This window comes from Apaloderma vittatum, unplaced genomic scaffold (assembly GCF_000703405.1).
Source record: "Apaloderma vittatum isolate BGI_N311 unplaced genomic scaffold, ASM70340v1 scaffold20366, whole genome shotgun sequence".
In the NCBI taxonomy this organism is placed as follows: Eukaryota; Metazoa; Chordata; class Aves; order Trogoniformes; family Trogonidae; genus Apaloderma; species Apaloderma vittatum.
Genome location: NW_009722530.1, coordinates 11956 through 30567, shown reverse-complemented (window position 1 = coordinate 30567; position 18612 = coordinate 11956). Strand labels below are relative to the sequence as shown.

The following is an 18612-nucleotide window of genomic DNA, read 5'->3' as shown; positions in this document are numbered from 1 at the left end:
CGTCTGCTTGCCTTTTTGTTTTCACTTGCTGCTTTTGGTGGTAGTTTTGCCTCTTGCGTGTTAGGCCCGGTCGGGGAAAGCCCCCAAAGCCGTTTTTATTCTGACAGCTATCCACAGCCGTTTGTAGACTCACTGGAGAAGATTTGCACTTTCAGTGGCTTAGGTGGGTTTGTGCGCTGCCCACCCCAGTGTGCAGACTCAGAAAAAGTACACAAAGTTCAGTTAGAAGCAAAACCTGATTTTATGGGTATTCTTCATACCGTTACCAGCGGTAAATCGCTGTCAGCACTTCTTTGTAGGACCTGGCGTTGTGCTGCTGATTCAGTTATTGATCGTTTGCAGTATTCTGAGGACTGGGAAGGGAAATGATCAAGGGCAACAATCTGACAAGGAAAATTTTACCGATGTCACCAAATCTCTGATTCAAAACTTCCTTCATGTGAGAAACATGACTCAGAGTTACCTTGAGCTGCTGTAGCTCTGCTCGGGCTTCATACCACGAGAACGAGTAGGAGCAATCGATCGGCCTCATCCTGCCGTAGACTTGTCATTCACACAGAATCGATGAATTTTATGTGTTTAGGTGTAAAATTGTAAAAGTAGTTTGTTTGGAATATAACAGTCTGTGCTAGCTAATACAGGCTATGAAAAGCTTAATGTTCCATTTCCTACCTGGCTTCCTGTTTAATAATGAGTTAATTTCAGGGTCACAGTCCTCATTGTCAGCGTTTCTAGAAAGTTGGGTACAAGAACAGGTGTTCAGACCTGCAAGTGACAGTTTTCAAAGCTGAGTTAATTTCAGTAGCAGTCAACACGAATAAAAAACATAAAAGATTGAAATGTCCTTTTGTGTAGTAAGTTCTTATTTTCTACAAGGAGAGTGGTTGGTTTCTTGGAGCGAAGCTTTGTCAGGTCTCCGTGGAACTTGTGCAATCTTGAGCAATGAGCTTAGATGGAGTGTTTACAGGAAGCAGTTGCTGCAGGGCTTGGAGATTTAGTTACTGTTTTGCAACAGATGACAAATAATTACAAACTGATCTTTCAGACATGCTATGGTATCTTAATATGACTGTTCCATTCTTTAAACTTGCTGCTACCCAGATCTTGGTAATATTTTTGGAAAGTATTTCTAAGAGAGTTTAAGGTAGTTCAGGAATTTTTCTATCTAGCGAAGGCGTTCCACACTCTTGTTTGCGTATTGTACTTCTGGGAGGGGGGGATCCTGTCTTTATTTTTCAAGTTACTTGTTCCTGAAAACTTGAGGAAGCAGTACAAGATATATTGCATACTCTTGATTAAGACGTTTGGCACACTCCCAAATTCAAGGGAAGACAGAATCCGTAGTCCTTGGGACATTGAGGGACAGAGGTTTGGAAATGCTGTTTCACTCTTTCTAAACAAGATACAAATTCCTAGCTCTAGAAACAAATTTTACTTCCAAATGTGTAAGAAGGCATTTTAAACAGCCTAGGTCAGTTTCAAATATAGATACTTTCATCTGAATTAATTCAGTTAGCTTTACTTTCCTACTAAATCTATTTCTTAACTCATGGGAAGTAAATGAGTTAAATCTTGATGAGTGTGTCGATAACGTTACTGTGGCTTAGGTAGTTTTTGCTTGTAAGCATTTAAGACAGTTATATCACTGTGCTGTGAGTCACAGTTTAATCTGGAGTGATATGAATTAAACTCCTCAGGATATTCTGGCATTTCTGTTAGGCAAGATCCAGCATGATGTGTTTGAGCCACATTGCCTGATTTCTTGTTGGCATACAGACAAAAAAGTCTCAGGCTATTTCTACTTGAGTTTTGGATCGGAGCATTTCTTTGACTGCTTGTTTTTAAGGGCAGTGTCTTCTTGATCTGCTTAGGGGACAGAAAGAAGGTAAAACACTGCTTTTTTAGTACCGCTTCAGGTTTCAGTGAGTATGAGACAGCTGTTAAGAGGGCACTACTTAAATCAGATTAGTGAAATGACCTGTCAGAAACAAAATACTGACTTCTGAAGGCTGTTTTCCTGCAGTTTATGTCCACAATTTCACTTGCAACCCAGCTACACAAATAACTGCATCAGCGCAAATGTACGTGGCGGCAAATCATGGAAGAAGTTGAGGAACCTTTTAAGTCAGCATTTCCTCCTGAATGAAGTGGGATGTGAACCTGCATTTTTTCATACAGCCAGTGTGTAGTACGCTACCAACAGTCACAGCGTGGCTTTGGTCTGTAACGACCTGTGTGCTGCCTGAGAGCACAGCTTCTTGTTAGATGGCAGTTTTTAATTCTGACTTAGGTTCTCTACAGTTCAGACTCTGGGGCTTAACATGAACTTGGACTGAAAAGAAAAGCCTGCAGCTTAGGTGCCTTGTGTAGGTGAGAGTATGTGTATAAAAATGCTTCTGTTGCTTCTTTCCAGTTCTCTGTTGGAGAGCTCAGTGGTTTAAAACTACTTCTTTTGCAGGGCACTGTATTTACAAAAAGGTATTGGCAGGTTGTTTTTTTACTGCAGTGGTGTTTTCAGGGCTCACTTGGAAATGCAGATTGACTTGATGTTCTGTTCAAATCCAAATTATGGTTTCAGCCTTCAGGAATCTTGCCAAATGTGTGCAAAAAAGGAGAAATATTTGTGAGCTGTTTACCAACATGTCTTCTGTGTTATTTTTTCATGCTAAGTGTTTTCTTCAACACATATTTCTGTCAGTGGAGATTGGAGGGTAAGAGGTCAGAAAAATATTTGAGGGTTGAAAAATTACATCTTTTGTCTGCCAGAGGTAGCGGCCAGCATTTGGGAGGGTGGTTTCTGCTCTCTCCCCCTACCCCCTTCTGAAAAGTTGACTTAAGAACAGGCTGTTCCTGTTTGAGGTGAATTTTGACATGACATCTCTGTAATCAGCCATCTGTGGCAGCTTCCTTGTCTGTGGCGGATTGAGTTGGAGTTCTGTTGTCATTTTGCTGTGGTTTATCTGATGTACTGCTTTTTCTTTCGCAGAGGAGAAGAAAAAGCTAGTTCGAGAATTTGACGAGAAACAGCGTGAAGCAAATGAAACGGTAAACATAAGTCTAAGGCTTCTGGCCTTTCTGACTGGTTGAAATACGTATGCCTTGCTTTCTTTGCGGACCCCATTCTAGCAGGGAGATTTTTTTTTTAATATTTGATTACTTGATCTGATAGGTGTGTCTGTGTTCATCAAGGCTGTTGTACGTATTTATATACGTATGCAGATGTAGCCAAATATTCTTACATGCAGTGTTACGGTTTTATTTTTATTTTTTAGTTTGGATATTGCCTTCCCTTTCTGAAGAAAGAGGTGCAATTAAAATTGCTGGGGATTGGAGGGAGGGCATGTAGAGAATCTGCTGGGTTTTTGTTGGTTTGGTTTTTTGTTTTTCCCCCTACACCTGATCTTTCTGTAATAGTCCTGACGGTTAAATATCACAGGCCTTGAATATTTGAAACCACTACTGTATTGGCTTCCTGGACAGCAGGTGACATGGAACAGCACAAAACCCCCTCCAAAATCCCCGTTGTGGTTTTAAACAAGACATTATGGATTAACGTTTCTTTTTGTCTTGATGCGCTATTTGTCAGGATGTTTTTGAGTCACAGCTGAACGTTTTGCTTTATCCCTCCAGCCTGCTTGGCTTTGTGTCTGTGCAGGTGATGTACGAGATGGAGAGCTCATGTTGGCAGGTAGCTTTAAGCATTGTGAATTTGTAACAACTTTGACCAAACGTTAATGTGAAAATTCACGCATCCAAAATCGTAGCTCCACTTGCCAGGCTGGGATGGTCAGTCTGAATTTAGTGGTGTGCCTACCTATATCATGGGTCTCCGTTGCATAGATGTGACGAGAAGCTGATACCCATCCTCTGAGTGCTATGTGAAAGGGAGAACTGCAAATTTTGAAGTTAAATAATGATGTTTTGGAAAAATTCAAGCATTTAAGCTTGGCAGTTGTGTGTGGTTTTTTGTTGTGTTTTTTTTTTTCTTGAGGCACTGTGTGTCTGAAAATCCACATGGGCTGAACAGCCTTAGGTAAAAGGATACTAGATGAGGGATACAGGGCTTGAGGTTACGCTTCCTTGCAGTCATGTAAAAACAGCTGAATCCCTTCATCTAGGGGTGAATTTTGAGTAAAGCCGCTGCTGGATTTGGTGCTTTGAAAAATAAACGTGTTTTCTTTTTGTTAAAGTTGCGGGAAATGGAGGAAGAACTGAAATATGCTCCTCTGCCTTTCCGCAACCAAATGATGAGCAAAATTCGGGCGTACAGAAGAGACCTCTCCATGTTCCAGAGAGAGATGAGAAGCACAGATTTGGGACTGGGCCCTGGAATTCAAGGCGATATAAAATACGGAATCTTCTCCACAGAAAATGAAGAGAGTGTGAGAATTAGATATAAATCTTACTTAACATTGCTGTGATTGTTTAAAAATAACGTTCTAGATGTATTGTTCCTGCTTTAATCCACTCAGCCTCTGTGCTTGTGTAAGTCCCTGTATATCTGCAGGTATCATGAATATCCCGGGGAGGAGAAAGAACACTTGGAACTCAAAGAGCTTCTCTGCTCTAAAACAAAGATATGAGTATAACCAAAATGGAACTCCTCGAATGCCGTGCAGATAGTAATTATGCAACATTCTGTTCTGAAATGCTCTATTTAATCATTTCCCTACAGCAGTGAAAACACAAAAGTGATGCTACTGACTGAGAAGGGTTAACTGATCTAGTTTAGTCTCCAAATGAGCAAAGTGTGTCAGTTGTGCACTCTATAGGTTCTTCAGTAAAATTCTCTTTTAAGCAATCTCCATGCAATTAGTTTCAAGAAAATACAAGAAGTCATTCTCTAGCACTTTGTTCACTATGGATGTGCTGCTACAGGGCAAGAACTACCCCAATTTCTTTGTTTCCCAGTTATGCTTAGATACGTCTGAGCTAATAATTTGCTTATGATCTTCAGAGTGCTGTCATCTGTACCAAAAGTTTATGCAGTTTTTTTGTTTATTTGCCTCAGATAAGGAAGGTTTAGGGGAGGCTCTTTCCTTCCAGTCTCATTTTGCAGGAGCTTAGTAAATTTTTGCATTTGATTCCTCTTGCTTGGTTCCTCTGAAAGCTGCGAGCAGGATGGTGATTAGACTTTCCAAAGGTTGCTTTATTTTGAGCTACCTTTTGACCCTAAGGGCAGCAAACATTTCTCACCCTCTAGCGGAGGCTACTGACTTGAAAAGAGGATCTTTGTTACTTAGCAGCCCATCTGTTAATGCTGTTTGTTCCTAATCCTTTTGACTGTAAACTCTTAATGATCTCCCTGGCAACCAACTTTGAAGTCACAAATAAGACTGGCTTTAAATATGAATGGAAGGAGAAGTTAGTCTGGAAAGAAAAGATACTGTTTTCATGTACATGTTCTTTGGAAAAGGAAATTGTTGAAAAGACATTTTTTCGTAACTTTTAACTTTTCACCTGTGTGTCTTTTTTCAAAGCTTGGCCAGGTTTGGCCATAATCTTACAATGTGAACAAGAAATCTTTCAAAATTCACTGGGCTGCACCAGTGAATATAAGCAGCATGTACAGCTGATACAGATGGGTGGCCTGTGGAGTCACATCCCAGCTTTTTTAATATATCAGAAGCCTAATGCCTCAATCTTTTGTGCTTAAGAGTTAAGTGTATGTTATTCTTCAGACTAATCTACAGTCGCAGAGGGTGCTGCTTCTCCAGGGAACCGACAGCCTGAACAGAGCCAGTCAGAGCATTGAGCGGTCGCATCGAATTGCTGCTGAAACAGATCAGATCGGCACCGATATCATCGAAGAACTCGGGGAGCAGCGGGAGCAGCTGGAACGCACCAAGAGCCGAGTAAGCAGAGGACCTGTAGGGGTGGGAACTGTGTGCTGGTAATTACTCTCCTTAGACATGTTGATCCAGTTGGTGTCTCTGCAGACCAAATCCCGGCTGCTGCTACGGCTCTGTGCTGTGCTTGTAACAGGAACATAACTGCTGTAGAAGGGCCCAAGGCACGATGGCCAAATGCCTGCTCCTGTATCTGTGCGGCGTTGGGTGTTAGGCCTATAGAGTATTACTGAAAAAATTACAGGTTTAAAACAATGCTAAGGAGTTTCCCACGACTAGATTACTGGTAAGGGTTGAGATTTGGGAGAGCAAGTTCTTCTAATGAAATGAAACAACCTTAATCACTTAATTACTAACCTTCCAATATTTGTGCCTTAGTTAAGGAGGGAGAAAGTCGTGTCAGACAAGATGCCTTTTCCTTATCCTTGCATAAAGAAGCTATAGTTCTACTGTGGAAGCTTTAAAAACTAGTTTGTTTTGTTTACACATATTATGCAAAACTGAGAATTCAATTTTTGAAATAATGAACTGAGATTTTCTGTATGTACAAGGGCTCAGCCCAGGTGTACCTCTCTCCTTATCTTTACTCCTTGTGACAAAGCCTGGAGCTTTTTCATTTAAGTAGTTTTTTGATTTCAGTCAGCGTTTGATTTGCCTTGCTCCCTAATTTGAGTTGGGGAGCAGGAAATGAAATGTGATCTTAAGATCTATAGGTGTAGTTTTTGTCTATTCTTTTTCTAATAAAAAACCATTACAGTCCTTCAAGCACGTCAGTCTCGCCACAGATTGCTCACAAAGCTGGGACTTTTAATGAAACAAATGTGAGCCTTTTAGGCACTCTATTGCCGAATTGTATTGATCACACTGCACATTCCCACTAGAAACAGGCTTTCCTCTTGCTTTGTCTTCCATAGCAAAGATGGTTGGTAGTTTTCTTCGCAGCTTGATCCGGTCCGTCTCAGCGCAAAGTAACGTACCTGGAGGTTCATTTTGTGGTTGAATGCAATAGCTTAAACTGCAGAGGAAGGAGAAATTGTGGAAGTAGGGGTCTGTGATGATAAGTGACCTGGTTTTACGTTTACTTCCCTTCAAAGTTTAGAACTTCTTAAATAACGAAATCTTACTTGGAAGCCCTCCTCTGGCCATACATCATGAATAGTGACTCTGTGAGACAACAGGTCTTTTTCAGTTGTCCGTAACCTCAATTATGTGCTTCTTAAGAGCTGGGAGGTACTTGACAGTTCATTTCTTAACAATGCAAAGCTGAAATGGATTATCTATTAACAGTATAGAGCTCGGATGGCCTAGGTCACTTAGACCTGTCAGTGCAACATGGTTCAGTTCTACACTGAGGAAAACATGTCAGTACCCTTTTCTTCTTCTGTCAAAAACTAGAATAATGAAACTTAATGACAGAGGCTAAAACCAGGGGGCTGACATTAGTAGCTTAACTAAAGGGGCAGAAAGTGATTCTAAATTGCATCTCTTTGTATATATCTAAGGGAAAGTATACATGAAAGTTTTATTTCCTCCTCAGAAAGGAGACAATGCTTCCAAGTTTGTATTGCGTGTAGAGGTGGGTGGCTGAATTCTGAGAATATATGGTTTATCCTGTTCTCATTAAGTAAGTAAGTAAGTTCAGCATTTTAATACCAGCTACGCCCAGGTGCATCTGTACAGACTTGCTGTATACTTGTTCAGCTGACACTGACTTTTGTTTCTTCTTAGCTGGTGAACACGAGTGAGAACTTGAGCAAGAGTCGCAAGATTCTACGCTCTATGTCCAGGCGGTGAGTAGTGTGACTGGCTCGGCGCAGCCCTCAGCAGGGTTTTTTGGCAGAAAAATAAAGAACAGAGCGGCAGCTGGAACTGCAGGGAAGTTCCAGGGAATGTGTTAACAGAAAGTGTGCTCATGTGCAGATGCTGATTGGTGTTTTCTCCTCTCTGGTAATTACGTACCAGAGCACAGGTAGTTGAACACTACTGCATTTGTGCTGCCCATTTGAAGTAGTACGGAGTCTTTAACCCTCCCATGTGGTAAACTGTGGCGAGGACGTAAGCGAGTTACACTGAATGGCTAATGGTAACCCTAGATATGGCTCCAAGCTGAGTTGGAAAAAGCTGTGCCATAAAATCCCTGCAGCATGGAGTGAGATGGCCATTGACACAGCAAATCTGTTCAGCCCACAGTAATGCCCTACAGTAGCTAGTCCGTTAGATGAGAAACTGAGCCTGACCATATTCTGGTTTGATGATTAATGCCTTGGCTGCTTAAGTGTATTTACAGTTCCTGAATTAGATGGTTTAATTATCCATATAAACCAGTTCATGGAGTGTATTCCCAGTAGGTCCTTCTGACCTAACAACCTTTCCTTTATAACCATTGCTAAAGGAAGTTACAATAACTGTAATTTTCAGTAGTAACAATACATTATTATTTTGAGATTTGCTTCCACTACAGTGTGGGTTTTAGCACAGGAGTTCAACTGATGTTTTCCTCCTTGCTTAACGGAATGAGTAGGCACATGTAGAGCAGAAAGATCTGCCTTACGCAGGGTGGGGGAAGAGGAACAGAACTGCTGCTGTTGAAGTACAAGTTTTAAGCAGAATTTCCAGGAAAATGTGAGTAGGAAGCTACTGAGTTAGTTCTTAATAAGCAGCAAGAGACAAGCTGAATAGCAGTTTGTAGTCTAGTTGAAACGGGTAATATACTTATTGAAGGCAAGATGGTGATTATCTAGAAACTGCTTTCATGATCAAGGGGGAGAAAGCTATCTTGGATTTTTATTTTTTTTTGTTTTTTTTTTTTAACTCCAGAGTTACAACTAATAAGTTGTTGCTGTCAATTATCATCATCCTGGAACTAGCCATCCTAGGAGGCCTGGTCTACTACAAGTTCTTTCGCAGCAAATGAAGAAGCTTCATGACCAAGATGAGCTTTTTCCACTGCTGAGGAGCTGGATGGGCTGTCTGTTCCCTTGGACTGTCTGAGGATTGAACTGTCCCCTGAGACAGCATGTTCAGCTGAAACTGTACAGACACTAGAAAGGCAGAGAAGGGGAGTAAAAGGAAAATGCAGAGACAGACTTGAAGTACTGGTAAGATTAATAAGAAGGTAATAAATATTTTATTGTCTCAATTTGTATATACTTAATGAATAAATCTTGATATGTAATAAAGTAGCCACTGATCAGTGGAAAAGCTAGTTTATTTAAAAATTGAGAAGTTAACAGTATTTGCCAAGTGTTGACAATCTATCCACTCAAGTGCCTCGACAGAGCTCTATAATGTCCAAGGTACCCAAAACTCTGGGTTCCTAAATCCTCACTTGCTCTTCACTGTCAGATTCATCTGGAGAACTGGGTGTTGGGAGTTCATCAAAAGCCGTGTGTGCTCCTTCCCTTGTCTGCCCAAAGCACGTTGCTATCACGTCCACTGCAAGACTTGCAGTTGCGTTCACTTCCTCTTGAGAAGCTCCGAGCAGTGGATTGACTTCAACCATGTCTACAGCGGAAAGCATTCCTGTCAAAATGATTTACAGCTTTGTTACTATGAGAAAGGGTAAAATCTCCAACAGGGTTTCTTTTGCAGCCAGTCTGGTATTTGAGCTTATGACTTTTATCGACACCTTAGGCAAGTAAAATGGGCTCTCAAGTGAGGGATGAGGTGGTCATTCTTAGGTGCAAGTTTGTGGGTTTCATGTTTCCTTTTTACATCATTACTACCTCACGTATTCATGCTTTTAGCATTCAGGAAGAATAAGGCTGATGATCCATATACACTTATGAGAGGAATGTTTTTAATCTTGTTTTCTCCCAGTCTAAAAACTAGGGGATGTAAAATAGTCTCACCTAGGGTTTTTTTGCCATTGTATTGAAGATTCTATTGGCTCTGGTTGTTGGTGGGGTTTTTTCCTTCTTTTATTGCAAATAACTCATCGTTTAAACATATTAAATAAAAACTTTCTGACATAAGGAGGAAAGTCATCATGTATGGAGTCAACTGCAGCATTACTTAGTGAAAGCTGCATTTATTAGCCTTGAATCCTAGAATGAAATTTCAAACCGTTTAAAATTATTTGTATCTATCTTTTTATTCCAGATGCCCATTTTTACATCTCGCCTCACATGTTTAGGAATAGGGGACGGGATTATAACCAGATGACTAAATCAGTTTTGGCATTAGTTGTTTAATATATTATGTATTTCATTTACTTTTCGGTAAGTTGAAGTTATTGAAGCTTAAAGCTGCTTCCAACACCTGGGGTACTGCCCAGCTGTAGGACTTCTTTTTGCCTTACTGAAGGTTGTAGGCACCTTATCTTTGACTACATTTATCTTATTATCTAGTTACATAGGAAAAACATCACCGACATGAGCTCTGTGTAGTTTGACCAGCAGTGTTGGACTAAACAAAGACAGGACAACTCCTACCTGTGTTGTGTATTTCCTCCGTGATGTACATGCCTTCTCTGTAAGTCAGCCCACCTAGAACAGGAGTCCCAGTTGCTGGAGCCAGTGAGGGATCAAAAGCGTCGATGTCAAAACTCAGGTGAATTGGTCTCTGTCTCCTGAGACAAAATAAAACATGAAAAGCAATCTCAGAACCTTAAAGTTTCTCTGCATTTATTTCTTACTGCCCAGGCTGGTCAGCAAAGTAGCATCATGCTCCGTGATGCTAAAGGTCCTCCCTAAGTCCAGTACCACATCTTACATACATTTGGAAACTACTTTTTTTTTTTCTTTTTTTTTTCTTTTTTTTTTATTTTTTTTTGTAAGATTTTTGGACCCTGAAACATCTCTTAGATGAACTTTCCCCAGGACACATTGGGGAAACAGAAGTTTGTCATTCTCGTTTCAGTGAGCATGTGCACAGGTGTGATTTGGCTGAAGATAAGTACTTCAGTTCTAACTATTTTAGCAGGTATTTGTTCCCTTAATGGGAAGAACATAAATGTATGATACGATCTGGCCTTTTCTCCTTTTGTACGGAAAGCCAGTGAAAGGCTAGAAGGTTGATTTGCACGGCCTCTAGAATGGAGGAAGCTCCAAGCTTGGAGGATTTCCTAGTTGAAGGGGGCAGTCTGCATTTTTCAGGTCAATAGTTGAAGACTGCCACCAAAGTCTATAACATAAGCTTAGCTGATGAAAAAAGTAAAAAGGATAATCTCAAAGCTAAAACGTCAGTTAGTTACTACATGAAGTCTGGCAACCACTGACCGCTTAATAAACTGGACACTGCTTGTCACTCAGCTGAGCTGTTTGAGTGGTAGGCTCTGTACTTCCACCTTACTGCAGAGGCTCAGCAGGGAGAAGTATCTGGAGCAGCAAGTTCTTGGCACGGCTGCAGCTGGGAAGGGTGAGCGCACCTTTAGATACAGCAGCCTGCAGCAGAGCTCCATGCAGACCTCATTCTGCTTGCAGGACCTCATTCTACCCTGCGGTGAGAGATGACGCTTTCTGGCTGATCCTCTCCCAGTGTCCCCAGAGTAACCCAATTTTCTCCCTAATCTGGTTCCCCTCGCTTGACCCAGTATTGAACTGGTGCTCAGGGGGAACTTCACGAGCTGAACTGGAAGTGGCAGCTGTCATCAGGATAGCCCATGTGTGCATAGTCTAAGGAGGGAGCCACCAAATGCTTCTGCCTCATGTACCAACAGCTGAATTCAAGTCACTGTCAAGTTGCTAAATATATATATTTATTTTAATTTTTTTTTAAGTATAATGTATACCCTAGACTGAGCTGATTCAAAGATCCTGTCCAAGTGCAGCAAAATGCAGAATTCCTCAAGAAACATAACAAATTGTACAAGAGGCACAACTGTAGTGATTCATAACCTATCATCTCATAGCTTTTTGCCAAATCCTGTGGAATGGTTCTGTTTCAAGATGTGGATGTTGAGGACTGAAGTCCTTTACTGTTTACTGGACACTGTCACAGTTCTATTAGTCCGCCTTACAGCCAGAGTGACCTTCACATACATAATTTTCAGGAAAGTAGATATTCACCACACAGATGATAACAGTAATATAAATCAAATAATAGTTTGTTACCTGCCCATCAGTTGTTCAAATGTTCTTTCCATAACTTTCTGAATTCCAAGACGATCAATATCCCTCATGGAAAAATACTGGATGTCATAGTTCTTCAAAATATAGCTGTTAAAATAAAGTTGTTAAAAATAAATAGATGTGGAAAGCAGCTCATGATTTCAGCCTTTACAAAAGAAGTCCCTTAATCTAAACCATCTTACTATTCAGCATTTTTTCGCTCAAGCCAATGTACACAATATCCGACGCTGAGAGGCAGGGCTTTAGCCAGGAAAAGCCAGGAAGTTGTGGTACCTGCAAGCAAAAGTTTGGTATTAGGTTAGTTTAATGACATACATAAAAAAAAAAACCCTGTATTTAATGCTTCCTTCTAAACTTTGCAATTATTTATAGCATCCTTTCTCTGTCCAGAGAAACTTCATCCCATGAGAATTTGGCTTTCTTACCTTTGTTGCACCATTTTAGCCAAGATGAATGTTAATGGATGAAGTTTATAACTCTCACACATTTTCCAGTTTGAAGAGGAGGAATAAAGAGCCCAAAACCACAAGCAGTAGGTAACAGCATCAGTGAATGTAAGGGGTAAGAAATGAGATACCCAGATACAGATCATTTACACAGCATGTTTACCAGTAATGCGATGTAACTTACCCAGTACAACATTCTTAAGTGGAAGAATAAAATCCAAGGCACTGCTGTCTTTTAGGAGAATCACCAAAAAGTCATGCAAGCTTTATTGCAAAACCAGTGTTAAAGACAGAAAAATTTGAAATGGGGGGGGTGAGAAAAGGGAAAAGAAGAAAAGGAAGAGAGAGAAGAGGAAGAGAAGAAGGAAAGGGAAAAGAAAATGAAAAAGGTAAAAAAGAAGAGGAAAGCAAGGGGAAGAAAAAAAAGAAAAGCATGACATGAAGTTGGGCCTGCACACTGGGCTACATCGTACTGGTTTTTAATGTAGAAATAAAGAGAGCAGGTCTAGGAGAGCAAACTAAAGAAGGTGAGGTAATAATTTTTCAACTTGGATAATTCAGTAGTCATGGCATGCAATAATAAAAATCCTTCAGTTAGTAATATCTATTAATAGATCCTACATTTTAGAAATGCTTTAACTCAAATATCTCTTCCTCTCCCAGCTCTGAAACTGGCTACAGCCAACACAGCTGTCGAGCAGCAAGAAGGCCACTTCCCCTCTTACCCTTCTCAATTACTGATTATATTCTAGTTATAACATTTGAAATTGTTATTAAAGGCTAACACATCCATAACTGTATTTAATTATGTTGGGATTAAATAAGCACATATTATACTCTGGGACAATGACCTGAGAGTCATGAATTCAGAAGAGGGATAAATGAATTGGAGACCACTAGGAATAATATTCCAGTCTTAGAAATGAAGCTGTATCTGGAAAACCCATCCCCTTACCGTAAGCTCAGCACAGTATTGATAATGCTGTCCGATACTCTAGTATCAACGATTTAGTAGATTCAATACTGCCATTTTTAATTACACCTATTCCTCTTGAAATAAAGAAAATGGAATGCCTTAACTTCCTTTGGTAGGCTCTGATTTTACTTTGTTGCAATGAAAATGTTTCCAGCAGCAAAGCCAAACAGGCATCAGGAAAAGGCACAGGCATTTTCATGGGGAGTTATTAAGAACTGTTTGTGAGTCAGTTTGAATGGTTCCAGGAGCCCTGACACTAATGCTTGGTTTGAGGAATGACACTCAAAGGATTATGTCCATAAACATTTTCCCTTAAAACAACAAAATGTAAAGCTTTTTAAAAACCCTGCAGTGCCACCTTGGCTTGAGAAGTACCAAGCGGTGCTCCTGTGAAATATGACTGCCCAAACACAGCAGGTGACAGCCTGGACACGGGCTCTGTGGACACCAGCAGGGTTTGTGCCACGGTGACCTGGCCAGATGCTTTTATTTCCTCACCAGCTGCATCACTCCTGTCCTTCACGCCTGCTGCCTGGGGACGTGAAATTCAGTGGAGCATTGATCAAGCTCATTAGCCCTGCCTGGGTACGGAAGAGATTCTGAAAGCAGCTGAGGTAACCCCTAAACTGAGAGTCTTGAAACAGCCCTGGGGAGTTCATGGCAGTTGGTCTAATTTAGAGCCGTTTCCTCCATTATGTTGTAGGATCACAGAGAGGGCTAGGGTTTGATTTGTCTGCAAAATTCAAAAAGCAAAGAGCCAGTGCTCCTGACAGTTCTCATGCGATCCCACAGAAGGCTACAGTGGGTAACTAGAGTTGCCATTACAAAATCAAAACTGGTCTAAACAGATTGTGCCACCAGGAGAGCTGTGTTACGCTGCTGTCGCCATCTTATGTCTCTTGAGAGGGACTGAAGAGCAAGGAGCCTGGTAATAAGATGGGCAGTGAATCAATAAGATAAAATGTAACCCTGCAGGCTATTTTGCTCTCGTTTTTATATCCGTGAAGGAGCTGTGGTTTCTGTCGAAACAGTACAAAACAAGTGCTAACTAGCCTTCCGGAGACTATTAGGTTGACGATGAAATCTTGTGACTCAGAGAAACAGTTCAGTGGAATCATGGGAGTCCACCCAGAAGCACACACACAGATACGTGGTGGTGGGGAGGGGTTGCTCAAACTCCCCTTCACAGCATGAGTGAGAGCAAGGAAGAAGATACGGGGCTCATCACAGACTCGCTTGTCCTCTTGCACTGCTGTGCCATGTACCCTTGAGAAGCGAAGCACAACTTGTTAAGTTTATCGCTTTGAGAAAGAAGCAATGCTTAGCAGAGCGTAGGGCTAGAGCAGCCTGTCCTGGTGGCAGACAGTTTTAGGATTCGAAAAGAACCCTTACAAAGCAGCCAGGAGAGAACAACAGTAAATTTTTTGTGTCCCAACTACTTCAGCGGATGAGAGCAAGAGCCTGCTCACACATCAAGGTTCCTACATAATCCCAGATATGTAGCCAGATGAGCTATTGTCAGAGGCACATTCTACTACTGCTAAACAACTGCTTAAATATTTCTACTGTTGTAGAAGTCCTCTTGTGCCAGTAGGACAGATGTTGTTTTTCCTCCCTCTAAACAGGAATACAATATGGTAAGAAAACCCTCTAAATGAGTACATGCCTGTTTGTGCAGCTGCAAATACAGGTTGAGGGGCCTGTGGCAGCTGTTGCTGCGTGGGATTCCCACCAGACAGAGTTTAGGTGGGCTTGTGACAAGATCTCATAACCAGCACCATGCCTGACTAACTCATGCCTGAATGTAGCCTTACTCTTTCTTCACTAGTGCTGCTGGCAAGAGGCTTGCTCCCCCACTGACCCCAGGAAGTCCACAATATTCTTTGAGTAGCTCTAAAAAAAAAAAAAAAAATACTGCTTTACTGTGCTGCTCAAAAACCAGAGCCTACAAGACCAGAAAACAACAACGTATACCTAGGAAGCCAATTAAAACCTTTTGTCCTACTGACAAAAGAAAAAAACCAGCATATGTTATCCTGCCTTCCTCAGCTATCAAGGAACTTGGCTTTGTTCTGTTATCACCTATACATAAACTCTTCACCTTAGGCAAAAAGTGGATGCAGTTGCCAAAAAAAAGAAAAAAACACCACCCCCTTTAACTTATGGGCAAGAAACCAGAAATATAGTAACCTTTTGTATTAACCTCCTCATGTCCTGGGGGTATTTCAAGAAGCCCCATTAATATTGCATTACTTGGAGAATTCTACCCCATCTGTAGAAACCCTACAAGAATTGTTAGAGGACAGGCTGTAAAAGCACCAAATGACTCTCGGTGACTTGTGAATGGAATTCATTCAAAAGAATTTTGCAGGAGAAAAGACCTTTACAAGATGATAGCAATCTTGCTATGCCAGAGGTGCTAATGCAATGGTATCTCCAACAGCCAGGAAGACATTAAACACGCTTGGATCTTTGAAGATGCATATTTCCTTCAACAAAGCACCCCCAAAATTTATCAGAGAGAAGAAAAGCAGTGCAAAGCACCAGAATAAAATAAGAGTCAGGTTTTCTCCAGCTCCAGCATGCATTTTCAACCTGAAGTTGCAGATCCTGCTCCCACGCTCCAGCCTAAGCTTCAGCAGCAGCAGACTGTCCCACCTAAGTTCCTGCTGCAGAGGCCCCAGCTCTTAACAACGCACAAGTCAGCGGATGCAACAGACACCTGTGTAGGGAGGTACAGCCCACAGCTAAGCCAAAAAGGATATGCAGGCCTTAGTTCCAGCTACTGTTTAGCATCTTGACAGCAGCAAAAACTGGCCACGCACCCCTAGTAAACAGCACTTCTTGGTTATTTGATCTCTTTCCAAGAGAAACACTCTCTCTTTAAAAGCACTCTGTAAGCAGATACAGCTGTTCCGAGTCGTAATATTTGCCAGCGGAGCCAACACCAGGGCAGCCAGTCAGGAGAGGTTGGGCAGCAACAGCCCCTGTCAGGCCCCAAGGTTGTCAAAACAAGGAAGAGCCAAACTAAGCAGAAGCAGTGTGCAAGGCGTGCAGCCACCGGCTGTACCGCAGGAGAGCTGTACCTGGCTCTCACAGGCTCGGCCGGGGGGAGGTTCCCTCCTTTGCTCAGCCGGCAGAACTGCTGCCATCGCGCAGCCCAAGAATGGCACCGTGGCACGCACCGCTGCCACGTACAGCTCCTGTGAACGCTTGCTTACCATACAACCCGCAAGGGTGCTAGCACAAACAAAAGTCTTTTCTCATTCTCGTTTCTAAGTGTGCGTACGTATAGCTATATATATGTGTGTGTGCCTTTGTGTCTATGTGTGTATATACGTGCATGTATACACACACAAACAGTAAGTATTGCTTGCACTCAGATGAAAAAGGTCTGCATTTGCAGCAGATAAGAAAGCACCTCACACCAGGAAAAGTACAATGCTCTGAGGATTTCAACATAAGTGAACTGTACAAGCAAGACACTTACTTTATCTTGAAGCTCTCTCAAGAGAAATGAGAGAGGCTGTCCATGGAGGCTTCCAGACTGAGTTGTAAGAGGGGTGTTGATATCAGCATGTGCATCCACCCAGATCACACCGAGGTGCGGGCACTGCCGTGCGTGGCCGCTGACGGAACCAAGTGCCAAGCTGCAAGTACAGGAGCAAAGACTTCAGTCATCATTTCTACAAGAGCAGTGGTAAATCACCACCACTTCAGCCAGCAACGTTGTCATGTTTCAACACCTCGGACATCCATGATGATAAAGGGCGCACCCCACACACACTGCATGACGTGCCACTAAGACGAATCCAGGAGACTTCCAAGAAATTCTACAGGACTACACTGGTACTGGCAGATAATAAAGAGCTCTTTTCTCTCTCCTCCTGTTCTAGCTACAAATGATCACATAGAAAATCTAGCATGCTCACTCATCAGTTCTGCTATTTACCCATTTTTGATTCCAGTCATGACACCTTCGCCCACAATTCATTCTTACATTCCCTACCTTCTTCAACCAATTCTCAGACCAAAGGTTAGTGAAAAAGAGGAAAGATTCACACGTTACAAAATCTAACACAAAACAGTGTGTGTGCAAGCATTACAAACTTTTCCCAAGAGCTGACATGCGAGAGTTCAGGGGCAAAAAAGAGACATATCTCTAAATAAACGTTCATCAATAAAGACACCACAACAGTTCCTAAAGGGACCTGATAACACAGATTTTCCCCAACAGGAAAACATCATTTGTATGTCTGCAGAGCACAGAACAGTCTGTAACTAAGCAGTACTGTCTTAGAAGGTCAAATTTTTGCAGCTCTCTTCTGCGTTCCACCCTAAAAGCCCCAGCACCAAAATCAAAATGCTGCTCCCCTCTACTATCGCCAGGAAATGTCCCCAGGCTCTTCTCATCATCCCCTTATTTTTTAATTAAATTCTTATATTCCCAGTGTTAACCTGTAGCATGCACCACTAAGTGCTTCTAGCTGAGCTCACCTGTGATCACCTCCGATAGTCACACATCTGTGTCCAGCAGCTACTGCTCTGCTGACAGCATCAGCCAACATCTGGCTGGCTAAACCCACTGACCGCGGGTATAAAATCAGGTTGTTGTACAGCTCATCATTGGGTACTTGAGTGAAATTCAAATCTCCAAAGTCGTACACTTGGCATCCTGGGAACACAGCAGCAAAAGGAGAAAGTGAGTTACTTTACCTGAGAGAAATGTTCAAAGTATGGCCTCTTTAGAAAATCAGTGGGGCAGGTATGAAAGGAACCACAGGAAGGGAACAGATTCCTTTTACCTGCCCTTGCAAACAACTGTGTCACAACTTTACAGATTAGAAAGCCTAAGAGAGTATTGTTGCTTTAATTTAGCAATGAGAAATAGCAATCATAGAAAGTGACCTAGTAAAACAGTTTGAGGTTTTAAATTATTTCTTGGCAATTTTAACATGAAAGAAAGTACAGTTTGTATTGCTGTCTTCCTTCCAATTACAGAAATTGTACACAGCCCTAAATGAGCTCAGTTCCTCAAAGATACCTTGGACTACACATTTAACTAACTATACCCGAGTCCTAAATTATTTTCCATCTTCAAACTCCAAAAGAATCCAAGCACAAAAGTGTCAAGTTACCAATAATGCAAATTTTGTTACGGCCCTTCCAGGCAACTCCACTAGTGCTGTGTAACAGAACCCATCCGTTTTCTCAACACAAGATGTTCTAGATGGCATTTTAATTCCGGGGCTTTGATCTCAACCCCTATC

At 41.7% G+C, this 18612-nt stretch overlaps 2 protein-coding genes across 2 annotated transcripts; one reads left to right on the top strand and one right to left on the bottom strand.

Annotated features, from left to right (window-relative positions):
- Positions 1–2986: 2986 nt before the first annotated feature.
- Positions 2987–9050, top strand: VTI1B (vesicle transport through interaction with t-SNAREs 1B; the record flags this gene model as incomplete). The annotated part of the gene is made up of 5 exons (XM_009871807.1): positions 2987–3045; positions 4191–4382; positions 5682–5855; positions 7578–7639; positions 8667–9050. Coding segments are annotated over 5 exons (584 nt in total), but the record flags the coding sequence as incomplete, so codon positions are not given.
- LOC104275762 (arginase-2, mitochondrial-like) lies at positions 8949–18017 on the bottom strand (the record flags this gene model as incomplete). The annotated part of the gene is given in 7 exon segments (XM_009871806.1): positions 8949–9371; positions 10283–10419; positions 11903–12007; positions 12103–12115; positions 12118–12193; positions 16833–16992; positions 17840–18017. Coding segments are annotated over 7 exon segments (875 nt in total), but the record flags the coding sequence as incomplete, so codon positions are not given.
- Between the last annotated feature and the right edge of the window lie 595 nt (positions 18018–18612).